Genomic DNA, 17,774 nt, shown 5'->3' on the forward strand with positions numbered 1-17,774 from the left:
GCCTGAATAGCCTTTCAACCCCAATAATAATAACTGAAGAGACTGTTTCATTGCAATTTCATTTATATTGTGTATACCAATGCTGCACATCAAGTGGAGTCGTGCCATTATGGATTAATGCATGCTTTCTTATAGTAAGGTGGTCATAAACATGACATGAATAATATCAGTCATGACTTGAATAATGTAAGAATTAAGTAAAATCCAATAAAGAACACATTAATATTTGAACCACAAGAATCTTACTAGATATTTGTAGGTTTCTACCGCATATGAGGGGCCTGTCACACAGGTCTGATATCACTATTTTTCAGCTCTTACAGCCCAACCAGTCGTCCTCTGGTCTGTTCCTGCTGGTCGTCCTCTAGTCCGTGGTGCAGTCGTCCACTATGCGGCCCCAAAAGGACACTCTGTCATAAAGGGAAAAGGGCAAGACAACATGGGAAATGTAGTTAAATCCTCCGACACACTGCATTCTGAAGACACTGCACTGAAGGGCCAGGAGTTGCCAAACTAGTGTCCCTTCCTGCCACTTCCTGAAAATCACTTCAGATTAATGAAAACAGGCTCTGTTTTCCCAGAATGCACATGTAATCAGATACTCCCCTGCCTAAGCTCTTAAATAGTAATTACAATCGAGATACATTTTTTGCTGTAAATGTGTTTGTATGCCTACTTTATTATGAAACATTTTAATCCACGGCATTTCTGAAATAATACCATGTGGAGGGAAAAGCTGGGGGGAAAGCATGTTGGTGCTCAAATCATTTTTGGTGCTTAAATGTAAAAAAGTGTAGTACACGGGGATGGTCTGAGAGTGCAATTCTTCAAAGGCTTTTCCTCCCCTGAACTCACCACCCTAGTAAACATCTCAACGTCTCATGTCAGGGTGTCAGTTAAGGCCTTTCTGCCAGAATACACAATCCTACCCAGTCTTCTTTTCTACCACATGGACTTCCTTCTCATTGTTCTTGATGGCGTAGGTGTAGTAGAACCAACAGTCCTTGGCATCCCGCTCCTTACAGTGCAACACGGGGAAGCTCTGCACAGGCTGGGGCAGTTTGTCCCGGTCCGAAACCTTGACCAGCTTGAAGTAACTGCACTCCTGTTCGCAGATGTCTTTCTTCTCACCTGTCCCAAAGGCCCGGCACTCCACACATTCCCTGTAGAGTAGGGGGGACAGGGTTGGGATAAACCTGCAGATCTGGTGGGAAAGGTGTAACAGGTGAACTCCTTCCAGAAGGCCCAACCACCATAGGCATGACCCGGTTAACCTGGTTGACCCACCCCTGTCCTCATCAAAGGTACTTCTCAGTGGTGGTGGTGGTGGACTATGGAACTGCCAGTCAGCTGTTAAGAACACAAACTTCATCATTGTCTTTCCAAAGATGAAGTTCCTTCACTTCCTGGCTCTCACAGAGACATGGATGACTCAACCATAGCAGGGCACTTGCCAGGGCTGCTTCCTGGATGGACTGGACACTCTCCTGAGCTCCCTCCCAGAGGATGGTACACCTGTAATCCTACTGGGTGACTTCCACCTCCCACCCAGCTATCCAGGGTCCTCCAGTCCTTCGCCCTCACCCTGTCCTCATCTCCTGCCACCCACAGGGCTGGTCACCAGCTAGACCTTGTGTTCACCAGGAGCTACTCCACTCCCCAACGCACAGTGCCTTCCCTCCATGTCTCAGATCTTTGTTTCCTTCTCGTTCTCCTACCCAAACTCTCCACACCACTAACACTATGCTTCCTTTCAGAAGGTATCTCCTCAAGCTCTGCTTCCTCATCTCTTCTGCTCCCTCTGCACTCTCATCTTGCCACTTTCATTACATTACGTTATTGGCATTTGGCAGACACTCTTATCCAGAGCGACGTACAGTTGATTAGCAGGAGACAATCCTCCCCTGGAGCAATGCAGGGTTAAGGGCCTTGCTCAAGGGCCCAACGGCTGTGCAGATCTTATTGTGGCTACACTGGGATTCGAACCCCCAACCTTGCCTGCCCCAGTCATTTACCTTAACCACTACGCTACAGGCCGCCCCACTTCTCACCAAGCAGACTGTCGATTTTGCTAGCTCTGCTTTTAACTCATGCCTCTCCCACTCTCTTAACCAATTTTGTCCTCATTTCCAATCCACAACCCAAGCACAACCATCAACCCCCTGCCCATAGCTGACAGAATCTCTCTGCTCGAGAAGAACCTCACTGCGGGCTGCTGAGAGGAAGTGGCGGAAATCGAGATCCTCTGATGACTTGACCTCATATTGCATCTTGCTGGAAGCCTTTAACTGCTACCACATGAGCAAAAACCTAATTGCTTCAGACTAAAACCTAAAATTCAGTGCATTTGTGCCTAACCGCCATTAACTATTTACCTACTTCCCTTCCCTCCTCATCCCTCCCTCCTCACTGCTGCACTGACCTCCTTCATGATGCTGGAACCCAGACATACTTCAACTTATCACAAACCATCGCACAACCACCTGTACCCTTGACTCCATCCCATCAGCTTTCCTAAAGACTATATCCAGTGAGCTCCTTCCTTATTGGTCCTCTAGCATTAATGGATCCCTTGCCTGCAGCACTGTTCCCTCAAGCTTGTGTTACCTACCTTAGACCCATGTGATGTTAGGAACTAATCAAGAGTTGCCAAGCAACTCTGGAACAAACTGTGCTTAACCAAGTGTAATTCTTTTTCCAACAGAGTGGTCCTACCAAATCACCAAGGTGGGGTCCATCTCTGTACCTCATCCCCTTCTTACAGGTATCCTGCAGGGATCTGTACTGGGGTCTCTACAGTTTTTCATACAAATCTCTTGGTTCACTCGTGCTGATGATACACAACTTTTCTTATCTTCTCCACCCTGTGCCACACAGGTTAATAGGAGAGTATCTGCCTGCCTGGCCAACATCTCAAAAAGGATGGCCAGGCATCACCAGGAGCTCAACCTCAACAAGACAGAGCTGCCCTTCATCCCTCAGAGCATCCCTACAACAAGGACTCACCATCACCATTGATGGTACGACAGTGGCTGCTTCACACAAGAACCTGGGAGTGGACAGGGACAACCAGCTGGACTTCAAGCGAGCATGACGCAGCAATATTACGGTCCTGCCGATTCCTTCTGCAGAACATCAGGAGGATTCATACCTGACCACATAATCCAGGCAGCTACTCGTCCAGGCTATGTTAATCTCCCAGCTAGATTACTGCAGCTCTCTGAAGGTTGAAATCTATCAGCCTACACCATCCAGCTACTACAGTTCATCCAGAACATGGGTTCCAGACGCGTCTTCAACCTTGTGACATGTTCTCGTATGTCACGCCCTGCTGAAGCCACTCCACTGGCTGCTAGTCGCAAAAGTGTGACTCTCGCCTATGCTGCACCCTCAGGCAGTAAGAGCAGTCGTCTGGCAGTCGGGGGGTTGCCAGTTCAATCCCCCGCCCGGGCTGTGTCCCTGAACAAGACACCTAACCCCCAAATGCTCCTGACGAGCTGGTCGGGGCCTTGCATGGCAGCCAATCGCCGTCGGTGTGTGAGTGTGTGTATGAATGGGTGAATGGAGAAGCATCAATTGTACAGCGCTTTGGATAAAGGCCCTATATAAATGCCTGCCATTTACCATTTACAGGACATAATTCAGCCCTACACATCATCTCGACCACTCTGCTCTGCTGCTACAGGGTGACTTGCACATCCTGCCAGCCGTGTGAATGGCTCTCGCATGTCCTGGCTGAGCTTCTCCACCCTAGCTCCCCAGTGATGGAAGAACCTCCCCATTCCTCTAAGAACTTCTCACTGCCCATTTTCCACTGCATTCTGAAGATGCATATAGTTAGACAGCACCTTGACAACCTCTAAAAACTAGTCTGCAGGAGTACCTGAATATGCTTCTTTTTTTTTTTTTTCCTCTTTTGTTATACTTTGTATCTTCATCTGTTGCACTGAATTTGTAAAAATCTTGGAACTACTTTTCTTTACCATATCGATTGTATCATGGCTTGCTTCTAGTGAACCATACTGTAGAGAATGGACTTGGCCTATAATTACCATGTGAAGTGGATACTGTATAATGTTTGTGGCTGAAGACAACTGACCCTTTATGCAAATTGTACCTTATCTGACCTGCGTTATGTAATTGTTGTAGATGGCCTTTCATATGCACTTATTGTAAATAGCTTTGGATAAAAGCTTCTGCTAAATAAGTGTAATGTAATGAACAGGGGTCTCCGGTGAGCAGGTATGGGTGTCACAGGTAAACAGGTGTCCAGGAGACACTCACTTGTGCTGGGCGCAGACGCTGGGGCAGGTGGGGCAGATTTCGCAGGTGGGGCCCTGGAACTTGGGGTTGGTGCACTTGCAGGTGCCGCATTCGCAGTTGCCCCGCCCGTTGCAGATCTGCTTGTTGGAGGCCAGGCAGGTGGAGGTGTCCAGGGAGCAGTCGCAGGCACTGCCCGTGTAGTGTGCATCGCAAATGCAAACACGGCATTCACAACGGCCATGACCTACAGGGGGCGCCAGGGAGACACTGAGCCGAACCCATACACACATCATCTCCATAGACATTGCTGACACCACACAACACACATCAAACATTCAACAACCTCAACAGTCAAAGCATTCAAACACTTGAACAAGCTAAACACTCACCCTCATTCAGACACTCAGCTCTCACATCACTCCAAGGAATGTGAAATCCATGTAACAGCAGCACGCTAGACAAACAGGGAGGCTGGACTCACCTCCACACAGCTTGTTGCCAGAGCGGTCACAGTTGAAGTCGTCACACTCGCAGAACTTCCCACTGTAGCGCTCATCTGGGTTGTCCCTCTTATTGCACTCACACGCCCCACAGATACAGTTGCCGTTGTTGCTGCAGATGTCCGTGCCTCCGTCACGACGACAGTTGGCATCCAAGTCATCGCTGTTGACATCCTCAGTGCTGCACTCACACTCTCTGCCAATGCGCCCTTCGTTACACCTGAGACAAAATGGTGGACTGCCTTACCACAACTGGTTCCAGTGTCACAATAGGACTGAGCATGTCCTGCAAACTGGTCCTGGTGTCACAATAGGACCAGGCGGGTCTTGCCTTAACCAACCTGGCTCTGAAACATCCAACCAAACCCAAATGGGTACCTTTGAAATCTATCCAACATGTGATGGAAGCCTGAAGCCGAGGCATTTGGACATTAATGGACCGATGGACACCACTTGAGCCCTTCTCCAGAGGACTTACCTGCAGGCCCCACACTCGAGCCCTTCTCCAGGGGACTCACCTGCAGGCCCCACACTCGAGCCCTTCTCCAGGGGACTCACCTGCAGGCCCCACACTCGAGCCCTTCTCCAGGGGACTCACCTGCAGGCCCCACACTCGAGCCCTTCTCCAGGGGACTCACCTGCAGGCCCCACACTCGAGCCCTTCTCCAGGGGACTCACCTGCAGGCCCCACACCCGAGCCCTTCTCCAGGGGACTCACCTGCAGGCCCCACACTCGAGCCCTTCTCCAGGGGACTCACCTGCAGGCCCCACACCCGAGCCCTTCTCCAGGGGACTCACCTGCAGGCCCCACACTCGAGCCCTTCTCCAGGGGACTCACCTGCAGGCCCCACACTCGAGCCCTTCTCCAGGGGACTCACCTGCAGGCCCTACACTCGAGCCCTTCTCCAGGGGACTCACCTGCAGGCCCCACACTCGAGCCCTTCTCCAGGGGACTCACCTGCAGGCCCCACACTCGAGCCCTTCTCCAGGGGACTCACCTGCAGGCCCCACACCCGAGCCCTTCTCCAGGGGACTCACCTGCAGGCCCCACACTTGAAGGTGCCGTTCCCGCTGTTGCAGCGCTCGCTGTTGGGCACGCCCTTGCTGTGGCACTCGCACTCGCAGATGAACCGGAGGACCAGCTCCACCTCCTCCGTGAAGCCCTGCGGCTTGATTTTGATGACCTCGGCCTTTCCGTGCTCCGGACACTTGTTCGCCTTGATGCTGATGTGGAAGGACACCTGCAAGACACGGACCAGGACTTGTTTATGTGCTGGTGTACAGACGGCAACACAAGCATACAGACACACGCCGGGGGGGGGGCGTCACATCCAGAATGTTGCTGGTTCAAGCCTCGGTGTAGCCACAATAAGATCTGCACAGCTGTTGGGCCCTTGAGCAAAGCCTTTATCCCTCCAGGGGGAATGTCCCCTGCTCAACTAAGTAGCACATTATAAATTATATGCACATGCACCCACCTCATCTCCGATGGAGATGTTGGAACACTTCCTGCCGTTTTCCCCCTCTCCGATCACGCCGTTCTTGCAGTGGGACTGGTACGTCATGGACACCCCCTCTGGAAGCTTGCTGTTCTCCAGGATCACCTCTGACGACAGAGACTGAAAAGCAAACTAGTCAGTGTTACCATGCCATTACTATCCTAACCCTTATGGAAAGACAAACACCATCCTACTCTGAAGTGCAAATCCTATATGCTTACAAATACCATCCTACCCTCAAGGGTAAACCTCATATGCTTATTTTATTATTTTTCCCAGAATCTCTTGTTTACCACCAAGCTGTTAAAACAAACCCAATGACCAAGGGCACCATGCCCACATATTCAACTCATGAAGAATGAACAGCAGGCAATACTTTGAGTGTTGCTAACCATTAGCAGAGCAATAGAAACGTCCCAGGATCATCTACTATGAATATGATGTCCCGCCCCCCTTTCTGATATCCCTCCCTGTTGTCTAACCCCCCCCCCCCCCAAAAAAAATAAAAAATAAAAAATAAAAATAAAAAAGAATTGCACTTATGATGACTATAAGTTTAGAACAACACTTCATGTGTATTTTACTATTTATGGATGTGATGCTTTAACTTGTGGAAGAACCTATGCACTTGTAAATCACTTTGGATTAAAAGCGTCTGCTAAATGACAAAAATGTAAATGTACTACAGTCTCCATTTCCAAACCCCCATTAATCAAAACGGAACATAATCAACCTCAAGTTCCACAAACTAAAACATTGGCATGAATCTGTTGTGAAGGAAACCAATAACTGGATTAAGAAAGGTTGTTTTTGTGTTGGGATGGTATTTCTGTGTTGGTTGGGATGGTATTTCCATGTTGGGATGGTATTTCTGTGCGTTTGACTGCTTCAAACTCACATTGTATGCTTCAATGATCAGGTTAATCACATTGCTGGAGTTTGAGGAAAGGGTCCCCACTGCAGACTTGGGGATCAGATTCTTTAGTTCCTGGAGAGGTCAGCACACACAAATCAGACCAGTAGTGAAAGACTATATTCATTGTTCATCTATTGTTCAAAATTCCATCCTTTTGGGGCATTCTGTGGGACTTCACTTCCTACCTTATAAACAGCCTGGAAATCGTTGGTGACCGCAAAAATTATCTGAATGTTGTTGTCGCTCAGCTTTTGGACCAGATGGGCGATTGAAGGGTAGTCCTGAAATTAAAATGGAGAAAAGTTCAGTGTATTAATTCAGTGTATTAATTCAGACATCAGACATCAGTCTGTACTGCAATTATTCTGACATAAGTACATAGTCATGCCAGGCCATGGACTTCTAGAAGCACAGGCAAAAAATGCACCCTACCCCCTTCAAAAAAAAAAAGAAGCAAATCAAGAATTACCTGTGGCACAAACTACTCCTGTTTTTTTGTTTATTTTGTGGATCAGATTTTGACCCTTGCTTCACCCTAGCGTATTTCTCATGCTCTTCCACATTTGCACACACTGACTTTGACTTTGTTAAGCCCCTCTGCACTCCAGTTCCATTAGCAAATTATTTGTTATTTTGCTTTTATTTTTCCATTATTATTTTTGAAGGCAATCCTGGGAGGAGATTTGCTCTCTGTTGGGGGTTGGCTGCTTTGAGCCCGGTAAACCTAGCATTATCAACTAAAACACCTTCCCATACTCACCCCCACCATTGATGGCCATGTAATGACTTGTTGTACATACATACAAGTAAATGGTAAATGGTTGGCATTTATATAGCGCCTTTATCCAAAGCGCTGTACAATTGATGCTTCTCCATTCACCCATTCATACACGCACTCGCACACCGACGGCAATTGGCTGCCATGCAAGGCACCGACCAGCTCGTCTGGAGCATTTGGGGGTTAGGTGTCTTACTCAGGGACATTTCGACACAGCCCGGGCGGGGGATCGAACTGGCAACCCTCCGACTGCCAGACAACTGCTCTTACCGCCTGAGCCATGTCGCCCCCGCTCGTAATGTAACGTAACGTAATGTAACGGTGAATGCGTACGTAATAGTGACTCATGGTGTACATGTTGTTCTCCAAATGACACTTCCCATCGTTGGGCAGCACGGTCCCACCTAGTTTGCCGACTCCAGCGGAATGGAAGCTGGTGTCTGTCGCGATAACCAGGAGGCGGGTCACATTTCTCCAGCCAATGTGATTCTGTGGGGGGGGGGGGAGTCAAGAGAAAACACTTGACAACAGGAGCCAGAGGTGATTGGAGAAGACTCCTGCCTACACGGTAATCCAATGTACAAAAATCCAGCAAGGAAGCAAAGGGTAGCCATCTCCCACGAACACCCAGAGAGCTAACACTGCATGGCTGTATAAGTACAAGGCACACAGCACCAGTCAGTAGAATTCCCCAAAAGTTAAATTGCTGTCTAGCAATATGTTGCACATAATTACTCGTCAGGCGAAATCAGAGGTGGTGCATGGGGTAGGGGACAACATGTTCTATTTACTCTTTCTTTTTTAGTTTGATCCCTGGAGCCGGTACCCACCCCACACACGGCCACTTGCATAATGGCGTCGAAGACACCCTTGGAGGAATCCAGGTTCCCGGAGATCTGCTGCTGGCTGACCAGCCTGTTGAACTGCTGCCCATCGCTGGTGAGCTTCAGCACGTTCTTGTAGCTGAAGGGGCTGGTGCAGTTCTGGTCGCCGGTGCAGGGGTTGAGCAGCTTGGCCGGGGTGGTGCTGATGTCGGGCATGACCGTCTTCTCCTCAAACGACCCGAAGCCTGGAGGAGGCAGGACACAGCGGACATGCGTTCAACAAGGGGTGCATCCCAATACTCAAAAGATGTGTCCTCCTTTCCTCCTGTACCACATTGTCTCCTTTCCAGAAGTCTAGGGAGGAGAGGAGTGGGGGAAAAGGAAGATGCATTTTCTTTGAATTGGGATGCACTCGACAGGCAAACATTAGCTTGAATTTAGCGGATGTCGCATTGCCCATATCACAATCTATGGTGTCTCCCACAAGAATTCTTACCTATCCTGAAATCTGACGTGATCTTTTTCATCTCTGTCATCAGATCCGTTCCCAGCTTTTTAACATTCTCCAGATCATCCTTCATGGAGTCAGAGAGAGCCGTGAGGTAGTACAGGTCAATGGCGTAGTCCTCTGCCCTCTTGAACTTCAGGTTAAAGACCTGAGCCTCACCTGGAAGAGTGAAGTAGAACACCTTTCAAGCACATGCAGAATTCTCACAACAGTAGCTACATAACTCAGTAAGCTGATGCTTACACCCAGACAAGGGATCTCCAGTTCTGGAGGGCATCAAGTCTGCAGATTTATTTACTTTCAATCAGCAGCAAACTTGGGGTTTGGAAACAATACATGTGCGCTAGTGTTTTGCTATTTATGGATTTCATGCTTTCCCACTTGTTGAGGAACTTATGTACTTGGAAATCGCTGTGGATTAAAAGTGTCTGTTGAATTATAAAAAAGTTAAAATAGGTATGATTTTTGTGTTGAAACATTGTTACAAGACCATTGTAAAATCCCATCCGATCATTGAAAAAGTACAAGTAATCGCTAATTTGCTTGTTATAGTGAACTGGTATTGTTTTCTAACTAGATAAGCAATAGTGTATAGAGTTTCAGTGATCACTTGTCTGGAGTGTAATTTGGGTAGCTATAAATTCCTTTTGTCTCTTTACATGTTCAATAATTCGTGTTTAGCTAAACCTTTATTTCTCTCAAACTGTTAGTTACAGTTGCATCATTGTGGTCGACTATCATATCTTATTTATACAGCCAGCTAGTTACGTAGCCAAATAACTTGCTTGCTCACGATATAGTTGGTTAGCTAAAGTGAAAACTTCAAAAAGACAAAAAATAAAAATAGTGTTGTGTAGCACACCAAAGTCAAGATTTCATAAAGTCACATTTTCGGCAAACATTTTCTTACTAGAACATTACAAAAGACGGCAGGCTCTGTTGCATTTGCCACTGTCAGCTTTCCAAAACAGTGCACGAGAACACTGAACTGTATAATAATGATTAATATTACGCATTATATTCATAGACTGTGGGAAGCATAAACAGTGTTGTGTTTGTTTGTTGTTGTAAGTCCTAAATTACCCATTGTACCTTTAAATGTACATGTGCACAACTGCATGTTCCTCAACAAGTGGTCCATAAATTTTAAAAAAGCTTGTTTTGATAGGGATGGATCTACCAGGTCTCAGGTGGAGGGTGATCTTCTGAGGTTGGATCTGAGTTGTATCAGAGGCCCCGAGCTTCCTGGCGTCCTCGTAGTTGATGAAGGGCCTGTTCTTTTTTATCTTAAAGCTGCCGCGGGGATTCTCGATGTCCACCACATTACAGCCCTTCTTCCGCAGCGACTCCAGCTCATCACAGCGTGCCGATGTGGGCTCCCCCTGCTTCAGGAAATCCTGGAACAGGAGGCAGTGACAGGTCAGGGGTCAGCTCACAGGTCAGGGGTCAGCTCCAGTTCAGTTCAATCAGTACACTGAACTTCAGCGCATTACATTACGTTATGTTATTGGCATTTGGCAGATGCTCTTATCCAGAGCGACGTACAATAAAGTGCATACCCATAACCAGAGACAAGTGCGCTGAAAGACCCTAGAGGGAAGTACTATCATTAATTTGGAAAACTCTTCATTTCACATGATGGGCACTTTTCACTTATTACTTCAATTTCAATTTCATTCAGGAGAACTCTCGTATTTAGATTAAATATTTCATTGAAGATGCAATGTAATTATTTTTGGTTTGGTGCTCATTGGATCTGCTTTAGATACTTCTGTGTATGCACCAGCATGCATAATCCAGAGCACAGTACATCTCCCCAACTAAACATTGGGATGCTTGTAGGAATCACGTCACTTTTTTATAGTCTCCCCTTCATTTTAGGGGACTAAAAGTAATTGGACAGCTGGCTTGTCCGCCGTTTCTGAATTGTCAGGTGTATTCAATCGCTTCCTTAGTGCAGGCATAAGACAGCTTTCAGTATCTAGTCTTCATTCTAGGCTTCTGATTGCATTTGGAGTCATTTAGCATAACAGAGTTAGAGAGGCCTAACAGAGGCTGAGCATGACAGAGTTAGAGAGGCCTAACAGAGGCTGAGCATAACAGAGTTAGAGAGGCCTAACAGAGGCTGAGCATAACAGAGTTAGAGAGGCCTAACAGAGGCTGAGCATAACAGAGTTAGAGAGGCCTGACAGAGGCTGAGCATAACAGAGTTAGAGAGGCCTGAGAGAGGCTGAGCATAACAGAGTTAGAGAGGCTGAGCAGAAAAACAATTGTTTGGAAGAAAGGGAGCAGTAGTGGGGTGTGTCTTGCAGCCTCTGTAAATTAGCTTATGACCTCTGTAAATTAGTTTATGACCTCTGTAAATGTGTGTATGACCTCTGTAAATTAGTTTATGACCTCTGTAAATGTGTTTATGTAAATGTGACCTCTTCTGAGGAGAGTAGTTCTGAGAAACATCCACACCTGCCTCCTGAAGAGTGTTTTCTGATCTGTCAGCTGTTTGGGGATTTCTCTTCATTATGGTGAGAATTATTCCGTCGGTTTAGGTCTTCCTATCAGCACCAGCAGTGCTCTCTTTCTTCTTATTTTTTAGCCTATTGCTCAGCCCATATCTCTGACTGTTTTTTATTTTTATTTCTCAGCTTCATAATGGCTTTCTTGACTGTCATTGACACAACGCTGGGCCTCATGTTGACAAATGCCATTACAGACTCCAAAGGCAATCAAAAGCCTAGAAGCAAGATTAGATCCTGAAAGCTTGCTTATACCTGCACTAAGGAACCGATTGAATACAACTCACTATTCAGAAGCAGCTGAGATGCCAACTGTCCAATTACTTCTAAATAAGTAGTCCTCCCATAAAATGGGGGATAATATGTATAAAAAAAGGTTGATTCCTACATGCATGTAAATACCCTCAAATTAAAGGGGGTGTACTTAAACCTCACATTTATTGTTTCATTTCACATCCAATGTGCTGGACTGTTGGACCAAAAGAACAGAAATTGTACCAATTGTCCAAATCTATAAGGACTACACTGATTAAATGCAGATATTAAGATTTTAAACAAGGCAAATTCCTGTTCCACCAGAAGCAGAAGCATACTTACGGGGTCCGTGCACCATCCACATTTCTCCCCCACCTGAATGCATTCTCCACAGGACTTTGCGTTGGCTTTGATGCAGTAACTCCCCTCTGAGGACACAAAGAGCGATGCCCTGAGTGACAGCAGCACTGTCCAATGCAGTCTCACCCTTTACAGTGGATCCCATTAGCTGTCCAATCAGATGCTCCTCCCTCAGCAAACTACACCAGGACCTCCGGTCTCAGGCTAATGGGGGACATGAACAGACCAAATTCACTAAAACCAGCTCAAACCAAATGGACAGAAAAACATCTTACCTTGCTGGACATTACCGTGACAGATGAGTAATGATAATGTCAATATCAAAAGCCGTTTTAAATCCATCTAAGAGAAGAGACACAAAGAGAAGAAATAATTAGAGACGCTCAATTAGCCCTGCAGTGGGGGGGGGGGGGGGGGGGGTTGGACTATGGGAGAGAGTGCAGTACTGCTAAAGAGTGTCATTAATTGTCCTTTATTAAAGAAGAAGGGAAGCAAATGTTTGTTATAAAATATATTTCCTTCTGAATTGCTAAGTAAAATGGGTTGCTCCAAACATTGTTCATAGGAACAACGTCATTTGATTAAAAAGTTGATTGGAGTGGGGAAAACATATAAAGAAGTGCAGCAAATTATAGGATGCTCAGCTGAAATGATCTCATTTGCCTTAAAATGGCAACAAACCCTGAAACACGTGGAAGAAAACGAGCAACTACTGTTAAAACGGATTGAAGAATAGTCAGAATGGCAAAGATTCAGCCATTCATCAGCTCCAGAAAGATCAAAAATTATCTACAATTATCTACAATTAAGTGCTGTTACAGTCAGAAGATGTTTGATTGAAGCTAAGCTATCAGCAAGAAGCCCCTGTAAAGCACCATTGTTGAAAAAAGGGCATATGCAGAATCGGTTAAAATTTGCCAAGGAACACATCGATTGGCCCAAAGAGAAATGGCGTAACATCGTGTGGACTGATGAGAGTAAAATTGTTCTTTTAGGGTCTAGTGGTCGTCAACAGTACGTCAGACAACCCCCCGGGTACTGAATTTAAGCCACAGTATGCTGTGAAGACAGTGAAGAAATCATGGTATGGGGATGTTTTTCATACTATGGTGTTGGGTTCGTATAACAGGGATCATGGATCAGTTTGAATACATCAAAATACTTGAAGAGATTATGTTGCCGTATGCTGAAGAGGAAATGCCCCTGAAATGGGTGTTTCAACAAGACAATGACCCCAAACACACGAGTAAGCAAGCAACATCTTGGTTCCAGACAAAAAGGATTGAGGTCATGGAGTGGCCAGCTCAATCCCCCGACCTCAACCCCATTGAAAACTTGTGGAGTGACATTAAAAATGCAGTTTCTGAAGCAAACAGCAAAAATTGTTATGTATCAAAACATATTACATTACATTACATTACATTACGTGGCATTTAGCAGACGCTCTTATCCAGAGCGACGTACAACAAAGTGCAAATCAAACACAAGAACAAGTGCAAAAGTGGACCTGAGAGGACAGTACAGTTCCGAGTCCTAGTGTAAACGTACAGAAATTCAGAACCCTTGAAGAGTACAATCAACTTTCAAACTAGCATACCACAGTTGGCAGCTAGAATACAACAATACAACAGCCAATAAAAACAACAATACCTATACAAGTAACGATATCTATACATAAGTGCATATGTACATATGTATCAACTGTGAATGTAGTTTGTTCATCCTGGGCTGAAATACCTGTTTCTAGGTGCCAGAAGTTGGTCGACTCGATGCAACACAGATGCGCAGCAGTTATCAAAAACAATGGTTATGCAACTAAATATTTGTTCAGTAATTTCAAGTAAAGTTAATGTCTTCAGTTTGTACAGTAAGTGTTTGAGTTTGAAGATAAAAATGTCTGATTGTTTGATCTGGAATTGAATGTGTGTTTCCAATACATCTGAAATATGGAACTAAAAGCTATTAAAAAATATTTGCACTTTTTTTAACACACTGCTATTTATTTGAACACAACTGTAGACCCATGGCTTCTCTAATCCATGTTCATGTAGCATCCTGTAGTGATAATACCCGGATTATACTCACTTCTCATACTGTAGGTATCTGTTAGTCGTTGTTGTTGTTAACAAACTGCCACCAATTCAAACCTCTGCCACTAGGTCTTTGACCAATTCAAAACCACATGATTTGAATGAGGATTTTTAGTCCTATACTTACATCTGGAACTCCAGGCTGTGTCAAGGCATGGACATGAAAATGCATGAATATGCAGCAGTTATGGGCGTCCTGGAGAACAGCTTCAGAAGACCAGAGGGTGAAGCGGACACACAGAGATCCCTCTTCAGAAGACCAGAGGGTGAAGCGGACACACAGAGATCCCTCTTCAGAAGACCAGAGGGTGAAGCGGACACACAGAGATCCCTCTTCAGAAGACCAGAGGGTGAAGCGGACACACAGAGATCCCTCTTCAGAAGACCAGAGAGTGAAGCGGACACACAGAGATCCCCCAGTACAGACTGTCCATGATCGATCTTGTTACAAACTGATCTTGTTGTACAAACACGCCACTCCCAAATGTCTGTCCAACAAGATCAGTATGTTCTATTTGGGGAAGTATAGACTGTCATCAAATAACTACTGATGTCATGAACTGAAAACTTTCTTCTGGATCTTCACTTTTTGCCTGACTGGTTACAAACAAATCACCTCACAGTTAACATTTGGAAAACAGAACAAATCACCTCACAGTTAACATTAGCAAAACAGAACAAATCACTTCACAGTTAACATTAGGAAAACAGAACAAATCACCTCACAGTTAACATTAGGAAAACAGAACAAATCACCTCACAGTTAACATTAGGAAAACAGAACAAATCACCTCACAGTTAACATTAGGAAAACAGAACAAATCACCTCACAGTTAACATTAGGCATGTATTTCCATTCTCCGGCTGGTAGCGTAGTGGTTAAGGTAAATTACTGGGACACGCAAGGTCAGTGGTTCTAGTCCTGGTGTAGCCACGATAAGATCTGCACAGCCTTTGAGCCCTTGAGCCCTTGAGCAAGGCCCTTAACCCTGCATTGCTCCAGGGGAGGATTGTCTCCTGCTTAGTCTAATCAACTGTACGTTGCTCTGGATAAGAGTGTCTGCCAAATGCCAATAATGTAATGTAACATCTAAAGCTATATCTGACCCAATTCTATAAATTCAATACAAATCAAAAACTACTACAGAAACATACAAATACCTTGGTGAACACCTAGATTCACATCTCACTTACCATAGTCACATTCATATTCTAATGAAGAAACCCAACCAGAAACTGTATGTCTTTAACAAAATCAGACCTTATCTTACCTACACGGTCTCTGACACATACTTACATGCAATCATTCTTTCAACAATATCATACTGTCTCCCAATCTGGTCCCTCACCTCAAAGGAAATCATTGAACCAATAGCAAGACTATACAATAGAGCCTGTAAGATCCATAGCAATCTTCCTCCCTGGACTCACCATTGCATTACACTTTCACATTCCAACGTCTTGACTTTCCAAAACTACACGATTAATTGAGCCATTAAATCTTACTTTCAGATTCAGAACAATCACTCCCCTCGATCATTTACTGTGCTACTTCTAAGACACAACACAAGACTGGAACACATCACCAGATCACTTTCACTTGCACTTAATCCTGTACCAGCCTAAAACAACTACGGGCAATATATCTTTTTTTCACACATACACCAAACTTTGGAATGAGATTCCATATCACATCAGAGTAATATCCTCTATTTCACACTTCAAACGGGTATTTAAAATGATCCTGATGGAAGGACAGATTGTAGTATCTCCTGCATATCGGACAGCAGCACACAGTACTTTGGACCCTTGATGACTTAAAGCTCAGAATCTGCACTTTGAGCTCATGTCATTTGTTTGATGACAAACAAGAGGAAATAAAACATTAATCAGAAAAAGTCAAAAAGGGCAAGGTGAGTCCAAGGTTTGGTACTGTGTATTTGTGTTGGTTTAGCTTATTAAAAAAAATAAGCAGAATCTAATGTGATTCTGGGGTGGCCTGTAGCGTAGTGGTTAAGGTAAATGACTGGGATACGCAAGGTTGGTGGTTCTAATCCCGGTGTAGCCACGATAAGATCTGCACAGCCATTGAGCCCTTGAGCAAGGCCCTTAACCCTGCATTGCTCCAGGAGAGGATTGTCTCCTGCTTAGTCTAATCAACTGTACGTTGCTCTGGATAAGAGTGTCTGCCAAATGCCAATAATGTAATGTAATTCTGCTTATTTGACCCATGACTATGAAACAAAACATAAAATAGATTAAATAAATATAAGATTACTGGTATTGGGGATGGAACATTAACAGGACCTCTGGGGGTGATAATCTAGAAAGGGTTTAGAAAGTTTGTGTAAAACATCTTACACACTATTTATGTTTTGGCTGACCAATTTGCGGGGAGCTGAGCTGCACGTTTCAGAGGAAACCTGTGGCTCCGCAATCTTCCGTGCAGGGCCGTAGATTTAGGGGGGGACATGTCCCCCTCAATATTTAGAAGAGGTGAATTTGTCCCCCCAAAACATAATGAATGATAACCTCCTCCCCAATACAGGTAAAAAATAACAGCACAGAGGGTGTAAACGCTTAGATATCCTTCTTACCTATTTTACAATTATTTCATACACCCCTACTGGACCATACCATCTTAACCTTGCTGGGTCTGCCGGCCTCGCTGACTCGCAGTTGCTATATGTCTACCGTTGAGGAAGCGTGATAGTGTAGTGAGTCTAGTGTAAGTAACTATCACGCTTGTTTTACCGTCAGTGTTTCTGAATGAGAGTATCTGCGGATGAAACGCTAACGTTATCTAGTTTATAACTTGTGTCTGAAGTTATCTGAGGTGCGTTAAACTTCAGCAAACAGTTTGCAAACAATTTATTTTTTTTCCGTTAGCATTCTGTTTGCAAACGGTCTGAAACATTTGCGGCGAACAATGAGGAAGCTGGACTGAGGGAAATGTGAAGATTTCGATTTGGAATGTTCTTAAAAGCCATCGAACAGTCACTATATGGGTAGCCTACCTGAATGATGACTTTTCCTTTACATAAATAAAATAAATTTACACAATAAATTGATGCAGAAGAGGAGCAAATTGGTTCATAAAAATTCACCAGAATGCAGGAAATTAAGTGACAGATGCTCAAAATTTCCCCAGACCCCCCGCTTAATGTGCCGCCGCCCCCAATGTTGAAATGAAACCTACGACCCTGCTTCCGTGTGTCCCCTTACGATTAATTGATAATACCAAATCAGAATGGTAATTGGATATACC

At 45.0% G+C, this 17,774-nt stretch overlaps 1 protein-coding gene across 2 annotated transcripts; it reads right to left on the bottom strand.

Annotated features, from left to right (window-relative positions):
• Positions 1 to 45: 45 nt before the first annotated feature.
• LOC133137187 (integrin beta-1-like) lies at positions 46 to 15,013 on the bottom strand. Of its 2 annotated transcripts, none has more exons than XM_061255285.1 (15): positions 14,634 to 15,013; positions 12,692 to 12,758; positions 12,399 to 12,484; positions 10,469 to 10,685; positions 9,277 to 9,447; positions 8,787 to 9,025; positions 8,290 to 8,445; positions 7,364 to 7,459; positions 7,161 to 7,250; positions 6,242 to 6,382; positions 5,802 to 6,004; positions 4,745 to 4,983; positions 4,285 to 4,507; positions 930 to 1,163; positions 46 to 410 (listed from the first exon to the last, which is right to left on the bottom strand). In XM_061255285.1, the coding sequence occupies exons 1-15, from the start codon at positions 14,676 to 14,678 to the stop codon at positions 365 to 367; spliced, it is 2,253 nt and encodes a 750-aa protein (XP_061111269.1). In that variant the 5' UTR covers positions 14,679 to 15,013; the 3' UTR covers positions 46 to 364. The 2 variants fall into 2 exon arrangements, with proteins under 2 accessions (XP_061111269.1, XP_061111271.1); XM_061255287.1 differs by lacking the exon at positions 14,634 to 15,013 and adding an exon at positions 14,502 to 14,578.
• Between the last annotated feature and the right edge of the window lie 2,761 nt (positions 15,014 to 17,774).

The sequence above is a fragment of the Conger conger genome, chromosome 9 (genome assembly GCF_963514075.1).
Source record: "Conger conger chromosome 9, fConCon1.1, whole genome shotgun sequence".
NCBI classification, from domain to species: domain Eukaryota; kingdom Metazoa; phylum Chordata; class Actinopteri; order Anguilliformes; family Congridae; genus Conger; species Conger conger.